The sequence below is a fragment of the Astyanax mexicanus genome, chromosome 16, assembly GCF_023375975.1.
Source record: "Astyanax mexicanus isolate ESR-SI-001 chromosome 16, AstMex3_surface, whole genome shotgun sequence".
Lineage (NCBI taxonomy): Eukaryota > Metazoa > Chordata > Actinopteri > Characiformes > Acestrorhamphidae > Astyanax > Astyanax mexicanus.
The window spans coordinates 27,528,291-27,541,495 of NC_064423.1; the positions used below are offsets into that span (position 1 = coordinate 27,528,291).

Genomic DNA, 13,205 nt, shown 5'->3' on the forward strand with positions numbered 1-13,205 from the left:
CTACACTGTTTTGGCTTTTCCTGGGGTCAGTTATATTGGTGTGAATTTATGTACCAACATTTGTCAAGCTGAAACACTTCTTATAACTTCATTTTGAATGGATGGTACTACAATGCCTGAATAGTCAGATATGGGCAAATGGGTTAGTTTTATGTCAATACAAATCTAATATACAGCTCTTTAAGATTGAAAATAAAAAATTAAGAGACCACTTAAATTTCTGAATCACTTTCTCTGATTTTGCTATTTATAGGTATATGTTTGAGTTAAATGAACATGTTGTTTTGTTGTTTGATTTTAGACCTCAAATAATGCAAAGAAAACAAGTTCATAATCATAATGTTTTAAGAGTTCAGAAATTAATATTTGGTGGAATAGCCTTGGATTCTGGATTTTCATGCATCTTGGCATGTTTTCCTCCACCAGTCTTACACACTGCTTTTGGCTAACTTTATGCCACTCCTGGTGCAAAAATCAAGCAGTTCAGTTTGGTTTGATGGCTTGTGATCATCCATCTTCTTTTCAATTTGGTAAAATCAAAGAAACTAATCATTTTTTAACTGGTCTCTAAAAAAACTAAAATAGGTAAAATAGTAAATAAAATAGTATCCAAAGTTATTGATTGATTATGTGAGTGGCTGACAGTTCAAAAGCTTCATAAAATGCATGTTGGCTTCCTCTTCCCCCAACATCTCAACACTCCTCCTCAACACAGTCTAATATAATGCTAATAGGTAAAATAAATGGAACTTTATGAAAATCCATCTGTTTTTCCATCTGGTATTATACTATACACAGCTTCAGACATGGCATCATGCCTGCTCCTCTATATGTCTGCACTATATCTAAACACACTGCACACTCACATGCATAAAACCTTCTGCCAAGGTGCACTTTTTTTCCTGCTGATGCTGAAGTCTGAGCGAGGCTAGCTGCTGAAGAAGCAGAGAGGAAACCTCTCAAAGAGTCACACAGTTTACTCCAGCTAAAATGCACACACACACACACACACACTCGCCTGGGGTTATAAATTGTAAGGAAATGAATACTTAAGAGGAGAAACAGCCCCAAGAACAGATCCACCAGCACAACAGCTATGTGAAAGAGCGCTGGTGTGGTCGCAGAATAGTGCAAAGACCTGTACTTTTGATAACTTCAAAACATCAGAACAGAAAAGAATCTCCCACACCAGTGGTACCACGTCACCATAGACAATTTAAGACTTCAGAATTCTGTTAAGCCTAAACAGAGCAAGTAAATGAGCACACACACGTTTGGCACTTAGCTAAACAAGCAACTGAAGTATAAAAAATGTGTTTCTGCTTTACACAAGTAAGGTATTTTCTATTGATATGAAAATCAAAGGTAAATATTTATATACCATTTTATTTTGTTCATTACAACTCACTCTGCAAAAAAGTGTAGATGCTTGCAACAACAAGCGGGGTAGATTTTTTTTCTTGGCTAGCTTAGCCAGTATTAGCTAATAAGCTACCTGTTAAAACTTATTTCAGACAATGGCTATAAAACATGGTCAGAACAACACCTCAGAAATGTAAAGCCACCATGGTCTAGCGGTTTAAAACTATACGTCTTCTTCGTGCTAATATTTAAGGAAGCGCTATAATGTGTAATATTGGCACTGCTGTGCTGTGATTGTAGGCACGAGGCTGCAGGCCGAGTACCGTAGAACATCTCTCAGCCAATCACATTGCAGGGTCAGAACTAACTGTGGTATATTAATATTTAAAGCATTCAGCCTTTGCTGGGATGTGTCATTATGTGAAGTTTATGTGGAACTTAATTGCAATCATGCTTTTCTTCTGGTCCTGTAAACCTGATGTAATTTGCAGGCTAGCAAGCAAATGACATATGCTGGCTAATGTCTTGAAATAAGGAGCGTACTTTACTGCTAAAGCTTCTAATTCAGTGTAAGATGTTTCTTCATGCATCTGCACGTCAGAATCATAGAGAAAGCCTTTGTTATTGCTATATTTAGCTACAGTCTTTAACTTAAGTCCTAACTAGTAAGTTTAAGCTAACAATACTGCAAACTGCGTTTTGAAATATGAGCTATAGTTTACTGCTAAGGCTTCTAAACAGTTTTGGCGTTTTCTGGAAAGAGAAATGTGCCAGCTTGGCAGTGATTTCTTGGCAAGTGCAAATTTAAGGTCACTCAATCCTTCAGCTAAAGAAGGCTAATCTAAAAACCTTCACTTGAGATAATAATGCAATGAAAAACAGGCAGGAAGGAGAAGAGTACACACTCGCTTAAACGACCAAACAAAACTACAGAGTACAGAGGTGTACATCAACCTTGAGACCCTAAAAGAGACCCGTAGCTTTAGTAAAATAATACATTACAGTGAGAGTTTGATCGGAATAGTGAAGAAAAGTGAAAAAAGTGATGACAAAAATGTGATTGTTTGTAGTTTGTAGTTTGTGCTTTGCTAAATAGCAGAAGTTAGCACCAGGCTAATTAGTTGCAGCTTCTATTATGGCCCTTTTTTAGCCTATTAGCTAAAGCTTAAAATGCCAGATATTATGGTTGAATTAGGAATTAGATAAATGTGAATTTATCAGACTATCTCTTTAAACACTGGTTGTTTTGTGTGTGTTTTTCAGATATTGATGAGTGCGCATTGCCCGGCCTGTGTGATGGTGGAGAATGCACAAACACTGCAGGCAGCTATGTTTGCACCTGCCCACGCGGCTACGTCAGCAGTGCAGATGGGTCCAGATGCATAGGTAAGACTACGCACACATACACACACACACACACACACACACACACACACGTTTACATACACACACACTTCCTGTGACCAGACACACCTGTTCTTAGGGCACATTAGCACTGCAGATTGTGTTAGTAAGGTCACAAGCAAATAAGCACATGTGTGCACACACACACACACACACACACACACACACACACGCTAACTGACTTAACACTGTCTCCTCATGACCCGATGCACCTGACCGTCACCTACCTCACCAGCACAGATGAGTCTGAATATATAATCTAAACATCTCTACACACACAGACACACATACCTGTGTAATATCTGGTCATTGTTCTTCCTCTGATTTGTATGAATCATTTGGCCTTTCAACTTGTGGTCACCCTCTACAAGTTCAGGCGTGTGTGTGTGTGTGTGTGTGTGACTCAGCTTCACATCTGCTGGGAAACACTAACAGGTGTTAAAGAACACAATCATCTCCTAAAAGCTCCAAAACACTCTTTCATTCCTGACTGAACTCATGGTCCCGGATGAGTTACTTAACCTCTTAAACTCTGTGGAACCACCAGTGGTTCCTGTTTTTTTAATAACTTAATAACAGCTCAGACAGTTTGCATTGAATGGCCTGTAGTTACTAAAATGTAATTAAAGTTTCAAAGCAGAAGAAGTTAAAGCAACAGATTATTTAATGTACCTCATTTATGGATATTGATTGGGAGAGCTAATTAATTGATGGATACTAAAATCTTATGACATAAATACGTGAATACTTAACTATATGAATAATAATATTGATACTGAGTTCATCAAAAAACAAGCTATATACGCTTCTTTAATATTTCTTGGCTTATTGTCTATATGTAAGCTGGTAGATATGGGTTGTTTGAGTATGTTTTATTGTTCCTTTTCCATTTGCCTTTTATTGGAGAAGGTAGAAATGCACTGAAATTTGAGGGTCGGTACCAACATACACTGTTTTTACCATCTGCCAATACTGATACTGTATATAAATATATAACACATTGAGATAATGGGACTGTCTATCTATATTAGCTTTCAGCTTCCTGAGTGTGTAAGTAATTAGAACAATTAGAACAATTAAAATACAGGAATAATTGTTTTATATTTTGTTATGATTAACCACATTATGGTTATTTTCTACATTTTCAAAAGTATTCGTTCACCCATCCAAATCATTACACTCAGGTTCCAATCACTTCCATGGCTCTGGCGTTTAAAACCAAGCACATAGAGGTCGCCAATTGTCTACAGAGTCAGTCACTACAGACCCCCAAACTTCATGTGGCCTTCAGGATAGCTCAAGAACAGTGTGTAGAGCTTCATGGAATGGGTTTCCATGCCTGAGCAGCTCCATCCAAGCCTTACATCATTAAGCAATACAGTGTGGGTGGATATATATGCAGATCAAGGGTAATGACAGCAGTCAGTGTGTAACTGGTGAAAGTAAACTGGACCTAAGAAAATTGTATGTCCAGTGGAACAGGGCCTTGTGGAATCCTGCTTCTGGCAGCAGAAATGAAAGAGATTTTCTTCTACTTCCAAACCCGGAACAAGAGATTACAGCACTGGGAACGGGAATTATTGTTCACTAAATATCATTATGAAGATGATGCGGTAATTCTGGAATTTTTGTGTAGGCAGTGTGTGGATGGCTAACAGCTGAGCTTGCATTGGGATCTGCTGCTACAAGCGGATCTGAAAACAGGTCCTCTAGTGGTTACAGTGGAATATATCTGGTGTTTTCTCCTCAATAACATTCCAGGAGCCAGAGACTCACAAGCTGAATGTTGATCCTGGTATTGAATCTCTTTCTTTGTGTCTTTCTTTTCTGTGGCCCCTATCGCTCTCTTTGTTTCTTTTACTTTTTTCCTTCCTCTGCATCCACTCTCTCTCTCCGTCTGTCTTTCTCTCTTTTTTAGGAGCAGATGCTAAAACCTCAGCCCTGGCACTGCTGCTATACACTCAGTGCTTACTGTAAAGTGACGTATCTCTTGGCACAGTCACTCTGAGCCCCTCTTAACCCCCAGTCTGAAGGCCCTGACCCACTTTTTACTTTTAGCCTTAAACCGAGACTACTTTAAATTATGCTGCCAATATAATTACTAAATCAATTTGGTACTTGCCATTACATTAATGTGTGAGTTCTATAGATTTTTTAGACAATGGAGAAGCAGTACAGTACAGACCTAAATGCAATCCTCTGATATTGATTAGATACAGATGAGCTGAATAGATGAGGGATATAGAACTTTCCAGTGGGCCTGCATTATAATCAGAGAGTGTAGTAACCTAGTGTGTCTACAGAGAGTTTTTGTGAGACTGTAGAACATTTTAGGTGGACTGTAGAGCAATCTGGTGGATTAACAAAACATTCTAGTGGAGTCATTGAGTTAGAAGTCATTGAACTCTCTCTGTAGAGAGTTCTGGTGGGTTGTAGAGATTTGGTTCTGGTGGGGCTGTGTAGTGTTCTAGTGGGTTGTAGAGATTACGGGTCAGGCTGTAGAGAGTTCTGGTGGCTTGTACAGATTTGTGGTGGGCTGTAGAGATTTCTGGTGGATTGTAGAGGTTCTGGTGGGGCTAAGTAGTGTTATAGTGGGCTGTAGAGAGTTCTGGTCAGGCTTTAGAGAGTTCTGATGGACGTGTAGAGAGTTCTGGTGGGGCTGTATATTGTTTTGGTGGGCTGTAGAGAGTTGTGTTGGACTGTGGAGGGTTGTGGTGGGCTGTAGATAGTTTTAGTGGGTTGTAGAGGGTTTTGGCGGGTCTGCAAAATGTTCTAGTGGCTTGTTGAGTATCTGGTCAGGCTGCAGAGAGTTCTGGTGGGGCTAAGGGAGTTTTGGTAGGGCTGTAGAGAATTCTGCTAGGGCTGTAGAGCATTCAGGTTGAGAGTTTTGGTTGTGCTGTTAAAAGTTCTGGTGTATACTGTTCTAGTGTGTCTGTAGTGAGTTCTGGTGTGTCTGTAGTGAGTTCTGGTGGGCTGTAGAGAGTTTTGGTGGGGCTGTATAATGTTCTTGTGTGTCTGTAGTGAGTTCTGGTGGACTGTAGAGAGTATTGGTGTGGCTGTAAGGAGTTCTGGTGGGCTGTAGAGAGATTTGGTTGGCTGTAAGGAGTTCTGGTGGGCTGTAGAGAGTTTTGGTTCGCTGTAAGGAGTTCTGGTGGGCTGTAGAGAGTTTTGGTGGGGCTGTATAATGTTCTAATGTGTCTGTAGTGAGTTCTGGTGTGTCTGTAGTGAGTTCTGGTTGGCTGTAGAGAGTTTTGGTGGGGCTGTAAAGAGTTCTGGTGGGCTGTAGATAGTGTTAATGGGGCTGTATAATATTCTACTGTGTCTCTAGTGAGTTCTGGTTGGCTGTAAAGATTTCTGGTGGGCAGTAGATAGTATTGATGGGGCTGTATAATGTTCTAGTGTGTCTCTAGTGAGTTCTGGTGGGCAGTAAAGAGTTCTGGTGGACTGTAGATAGTATTGATGGGCCTGTATAATGTTCTAGTGTGTCTCTAGTGAGTTCTGGTGGTCTCTAAAGAGTTCTGGTGGGCTGTAGAGAGTATTGGTGGGGGTGTAAAATGTTCTGGTGTGTCTGTAGTAAGTTCTGTTGGTGTAGAGATTTCTGGTGAGGCTGTAGAAAGTTCCAGGACTGGAAAGTGTGCAGGTTGGTGCTTCGGTCAGCACAGGGAAACACACCGTAGCTGTTGAGGTTGATACTAATCACGCCTAATGCGCCGTCACACAGTGAAAACCCAGTCTGGAAAAAAGAAAGCAAGCATTTGTGTGCAAAGAAAAGAAAGGATCTGGTTCCAATTATAGCCATCATCTCCCTCAGAAAAAATGCCCCACTTCTCCTGCCTCCTCTGCTCCATTTTCCCCTTCTCTCTCCCTCTCTCCCCCAGCGTGTCCCCCTGTGGACCAGCCAGCGGGGTTTAAAACGTGCAGTTTGAGCCTCCAGACGGACGACTGCTTATGTCGAACGTAATTGGCCGGGATTGCTCCACATGGAACTGATTAATTCCAGAACGCTGCCTCATTAGCCAGGCTAATCGACATGCACCACCCTTCTGCTTTCACAGAGCCCTTTCTCTCTCATTCTCACTCTCTTTCTCCTTCTCTCTCATTCTCACTCTCCTCCTCTCCCTTTTTCTCTCATTCTCACTCTCTTTCTCTTTCTTTCTCTTCCTCTCTCATTCTCACTCTCTTTCTCTCTCATACACACACAGACCCCTCCTTTTTAATTTAACTGCTCCATATACATCCTTTTACCCATCCTGTACTGACCTTGACCAAAAGAAACTTTAAAAGAAATTTTATTTCAGTTAAATTAGTAGTTACTTTATTGTTGCCTATACAGTAGGAAAATGTCTTTACTTCGATCACTGGTACAACATGCATGGTACACACACACACACACACACAAACACACTCACACACACACAAACACAGACCTTGAGTCAGTTCTGACTTCCAAAACCTCCAAACCTCAAAATCCACCAGAACCCAGCTACAAAGTTTTGGCTAGAAAAATGTTTTCTGCGAGTTACATTTTTTATTGTAATGATTAGTTTAGGGAATAGTACTTCAAAAGTTTCCATAATGTTTTTATTCTAATTGGGAAGGTTGTATAAGATTTTTTTCAGAACATTTCTGTAAGGTTTTTATTAGTAACATTACAGACTAAGCTTTTTGGAACCTCTAAAAAGTCGATGAACATTCCTTCAAGCGTCTGGCCTCTGTGCCTTCAGGAGAAAAACTGTTCTTGGAAATCTATTACCTGTTAAACATGAGCTCAGGTCCTGTTAACTGATCATGACTCACCATATTTAGGGGAAATGTGAAAATGATTCAGTTTGGTAATCGCTGAGTCATGTTACTCTGTGACTGACTCACTAAATGATTCTAAGTGACTCTCTGTTTGTAGTTTCCTTTCACTTTTTGTTTCTGTTTGATTTTTCTGTGTTTTTCTGAATCCAGGTGTCTCTGTATTTCTGTATTTTTCTCTCAGTTTAATTTGAGTCAGTTAAATTATGTTTGATTCAGATTTAATTACACCCTGTCAAGTTCTGTTCATTTACCTTTCAGTATAAATAATCAGTTTTTTTTTATACAAATGAATTTGTATGTAGTCTAGTTTCCATTTCCAGACATTTCTTTGAGAAGGGCCAGTAATATTTCTCATTCAGTAGTTTTCATACAACACTTTTGATGCTTCCCCATCGCATGGTACCTACACTACTAGACTGTACTTTTTTTTGTTAGAAGAGATTGTATTACACATTTTTGGCTTTTGTGTCACATAGAGTGACAATTCTCAAAATTTTCTCATCATGTTTTTGTCCCTACTTGGTATTTTTTTGGAGCTAATCTGAATGTCACATGAAGTTCGGAGGTCTGTAGGGATTGAATGCAAAAAGTTGCCAATCTCTGTGCACTATTCATCTCAGCATCTACTGACCCCGCTTTGTCATTTTCCACTGACAGACTGAGCTGCTGTCAATCCAAGTCACTTTCACGTTGTTATACTATCACTGACAGTTGACTGTGGAATATTTAGTAGTGAGGAAATTTCACAACTGGACTTGTTGCACAGGTTCTGCCTATCAGAGTACCATGTTGGAATTCACTGAGCTCCTGAGAGCAAACCATTCTATGTGCTTGGTTTTACTTTATTTGAAACATAAATGCAATACACTTGTACCAGAGGTACCCAAACTTCTGCATAAGAGTCTATATATGTATATGGAGCCCACATATTCAGATATATGACCACAATAAATCAACCCTGGAAGTGTGTTTAACTTACTGCAGTGTGTGTGTGTCTATCTCTTATGGGAGAATACTCTTCCATAAAGTCTTGACATTGTGAAAAGTTGCTGTTTGTATAATTGATGACATCTATTCCTCCTTCCTCTCTCTCTGTCTCTCTCTGTCTCTCTCTCTCTCTCTCACTCTCTCTCTCTTTCTCTCTGTCTCCCCTGCTTCAGACCAGCGGATTGGCACGTGTTTCTCTGCTCTGGCTAATGGCCGCTGTGCTGCGGAGCTGACTGGTCAGTTCAGTAAGATGCAGTGCTGCTGTGATTTGGGACGCTGCTGGGCTCTCGGCCACATTCCAGAGATGTGTCCAGTACGGGGATCCGGTGAGTGTGTTTAACAAATACGCATCACTTACAACATCACATGAAATATATGAACACTTTATTTGCAAATAGATACACTATCAAACTATTGTTCAAAAGTATCTAGACACCCTCACTAATAAGTGAGTTGAGTTACCTTGTTACTAAGCTGGGGTGCAGCCATTGCAGTCACAGATTTCCAGTTGCACACACATCATAATCTTTATAGGAAAGCACTGACCAATAGAACAGGAGAACAGGAGAGACCATAGAATAGAATCAGGAGCACATAAGCCCAGTTCACAAACTTCTGGGCATGTAGGATTCCGTTCAATGGAAAATCTCCATTAGTTAGGTTAGGTTAAGTTAGGTTTAGGTTAAGTTAGGTTAAGTTAGGTTTAAGTTAAGTTAAGTTAGGTTAAGTTAGGTTTAATACCTGTCTGGAAAACTGCCCTATAATGTGCAACACCTCAGTGACACTGAGGTGTTTAAAAACTCCAGCAGCACTGCTGTGTCTGATCCACTCATACAAGAACATAACACACTAACACATCACCACCATGTCAGTGTCACTGCAGTGCTGAGAATAATGACCCACCACCCAATTAATACCTGTTCTGTGGTGTTCCTGTGGGATCCTGACCACTTAAAAACAGGATGAAAGGAGCATAATATTAAAATGTATAGAGAAACAGATACAGGACTACAGTTTATATAGTTTATAGAACTACAAAGCGCTTGAGTAAAACAAGAAGGTGGTCATAATATTCTGACTGGACTGTGTTTTTTTTGCATGCATGTTTTATTTCTTTTTTTTATTATTATTATTTTCATAGCAATATAAACTGTGTTCTACAAAGTACCACATCCAACAATAAAGGTAGCACAAAGCTTCTTCCATAAAGTAGCTCACAGAAATCTCTAATTTCATGTGCCTTTCTATTTTACTGGGACCAACTTGGACACACTACGTGGGGGGCACATTTTAATCATCTTAATTAGGATAACGCACACACTCAGCAGGGTTTGGCAGGGTTAATTGCTGGTAGAGACGTTCAGACTTATAAAACCAGAGGTTTACAGACTTTCTCCTTAATCAGACTGCAGTCCACTCTCCAGCTCCTCTCCACACCCACGTACTAGCCATCTCTCTGACTGGGAGTGTGTGTGTGTGTGAGAGTGTGTGAGAGAGAGATCCACAGAAATGCAGGGTCTGAGTGTTTGCCAAAGCCTGTGATAGCCCTCAGTCTTATGCGTCATCTCCATCTCCATCTCCATATCCACCAGAGCTTCTGCTGCTGCAGCTGCTGCAGCTGTGTAGAATACTAAAGGGCCTCTGCTTATATACACAGATATACACTCTGTTTAAGTGTGTGATGTCTCTGCTCAAATGCTTTTAACCCTGTGTTACCCAGTGTGTCTCTCTGGTGATACTGTCTGAAACGTTGTCTATACACACCTTAATTAAATGTTAGACTTATTTTTGAGTTTTGTTAAGTATTGTTATATATATATTATATTATTCAGCATTTTCTAAACATTTTAATGCAGTAACTTATTTTTAACTTAGTTATTTTACTATTACTGTTATCTGGTATTTGTGCAGTGACTGCTATAAAATATTCAGTAACCATTATGGATTCATTCCTACCTTTCATTATTAATACTAGGTAACTACTATACATGATTTAGTATCTAATAATAAGTTAAAAGCTCCCAGTTATTCAGAAGCTACTGTTACTTAATCTACATTTTTTTAATCATTCAGTAACTACTAGTAATTACTCCATAATTCAGCTTATCTACTTATAACTAATTATTCAACACCCACTACTAATTGTTCAATAAATGTTTTGAAATTAAAAGGCAATTATGCTGTTTAAGTAAGGGAAAGCAAGCATTGTCCCAAATAACAGGCCTTTTGCAATGGTAAAGACTCATAAAAATAGTAAGCGTATCATTAAATAGCAAATATCTGTATTATAAGGCTATTTTTGTGATTGAGAAACACTGATACAATATTATAATAAACTGTATATTCTGCACATGGATTAATTCTGCACATTAATTAATACCAAATGCTGAAATTTAGTGCCATGTTTTGAGGAAGTATTCTCATTTATGCTTTGTTTTGTTCCAAAAATCTTAAAACCGTATTTCACCTTATATGACTTTATATTTTATGATAATCTCTTACTGTGCCTTTAAAAAGATGAAAAATAGATGAGCTCAGCTCTGACTGTTCCTCGTCAAATGTCTGTATGGTTTTTGCACACATATGAATTATGAGCTATTAAAATTGTAGAAAATATCTGTGAATTTTTTGTTTTGTTTAAAATGCAGATAACAAAAAAAAACAGCAGAAATTACATTGTTAAAAAGGAAGAGTAAATATAAAAATAAAGATTGCAGAGAGGCTTTTTGGCCTTGGTATTAAATGGTTATGCTATTCTAAGCCTTGGAATGAATTATGTATGACAGGCTAGCCTGCATTTCCTGGCCTTGGGTACAGTAAATTCAGCAGATGTAAGATAATTTACTGTCCACTGAGCCTCCTAAATAAAGGTATAAATAAATATTATGGGCTTTATGGATGTCCATATATAATCTCATTTAAGCAGAACAAGACAGTTTCAGATAGAGGGCTTATATTATAAATGTTTTGATGATTTGCTGTAGCTTGACTTTCTGAATCATTTTTAATATATTGTTAACAAATAAACAATATTTAAAATAAATAGGAATAAATACATAATTAATTAAATAAATGAAGCCAGCCTGAAGTGCCAAAGACAATCTGCTCTCAGGGTCTGTTCTCATGACTTTGAGGAGCACTTATGGCAGCAGAAATTTGACCCGGTTAATGTTGGTGTTTCCTTTCAGCTATTTGTTCCTTACAGTTCCAGCACACATTGACCTGTTCGGCATTGTTGAAACGTGAACACAGAATGTACAGTGATAATGTAATAATGTAATATTTTCCTCTTTCTTTGTGTTTAGATGAGTATCGGAGACTGTGTATCGAGGGAATTCCTTTCAGAACTGGTGGAAATGGCGGTTTTGGTGGTAATGGAGGTAATGGAGGAGAATATGGAGTGAAATGGCCGGGACAGAATGGAAACGGTGGTGCTTACATCACCAACATTGGAGGAGGCAGGATTGAAAATGGGAATGGTGGTGGCCCTCCTATTATTGGTGAGTTTGAATTCTAAAAATTACATAGAACATTGTGAGTAAACATTTTGTCACCATGTATAGTATACAACAGAGAATAGTACAAAAAACTGTGTCTTACTATCTGAATGCAATAAATGACAATGTTTTAAACAATATCTTTAGATAAATACAGTATGGTAGAAAATTCCCAATTATTATATCTGAAAATTTTCAAGCCACATTGAAATACAAGTGTAAACACCCCAAAGACACATTTAAACCAGATACAGATCCAATCACTCAAATCTGATCACCCAAACTGCTTTATGAGGTGGTCTGAGACACATGTTACACATCTGTCTCTCCAAGATTTCTTACTCATCCCAGTGCAGCCAAAACCCCAGTAGTAATTGTTGTGCATTGTGAGTAAATGTGCATATTTTGTCCAACACACTCATAAGAGTTCAGCCTTACTAACCTTAGTCACATTTGACTACCAATTAAAAATTCATGATCATGACCATGATCGCCACCATCCCAGATCTGATTACCTCTTTGAGGCCTTCAAACAGAAGTTTTTATATGCAGATTTAAAAAGATGGGGATTTAAAAAAGATCTCTAAACAATTCCACTGTTTGTAATAGTGGTGAACAATTAAAACAACTGCTAACATTAAATTAGTATATCCTAGCAAGTTCAGCCCAAGAGCAGTGAGTACGATCTGTCTCCAACAATCCTGAAATATTGTCACAGGACATACAGGTAGCTCTGAAGCGCATCTGCATCTACCGTCAGAAAGAGAACAAACCAGTTTGATCTTTAAAATGAACAATTAAAAAGAATAGTAGCAGACATATAGGGTTAAAAATAATCAGTAGGTAGCAGGTTGTACTGTATTAAATGCTTAAGAACAGTAACGATGTAGTATGTTTGTGTTCTTAGGTCCTCTGTCTCGGAATGACAGCTCCACCATCGATGTGTGCAAGCACTTCACCAACCTGTGTCTGAACGGCCGCTGTATCCCCACCACCGCCAGCTACCGCTGCGAATGTAACATGGGCTACAGGCAGGACATGCGTGGGGAGTGTATCGGTAAAACATTCATTTACTTATGCACACACCAGACTTCATTATTTGCCATAGTCTTTAACCCTGCTCCTGGAGAGCTACCTTCCTGCAGACCTTAG

At 38.9% G+C, this 13,205-nt stretch overlaps 1 protein-coding gene across 3 annotated transcripts in view; it reads left to right on the forward strand.

Moving 5' to 3' along the window:
* fbn2b (fibrillin 2b) overlaps window positions 1-13,205 on the forward strand; it is a 98,103-nt gene that overhangs the window by 44,300 nt on the left and 40,598 nt on the right. For all 3 annotated transcript variants that reach the window (XM_022669855.2, XM_049465481.1, XM_049465480.1), the window contains exons 9-12: window positions 2,626-2,748; window positions 8,730-8,882; window positions 11,862-12,056; window positions 12,961-13,110. In XM_022669855.2, the coding sequence (XP_022525576.2) occupies window positions 2,626-2,748; window positions 8,730-8,882; window positions 11,862-12,056; window positions 12,961-13,110 (621 nt within the window). The remainder of the gene's footprint in view (window positions 1-2,625; window positions 2,749-8,729; window positions 8,883-11,861; window positions 12,057-12,960; window positions 13,111-13,205) is intronic.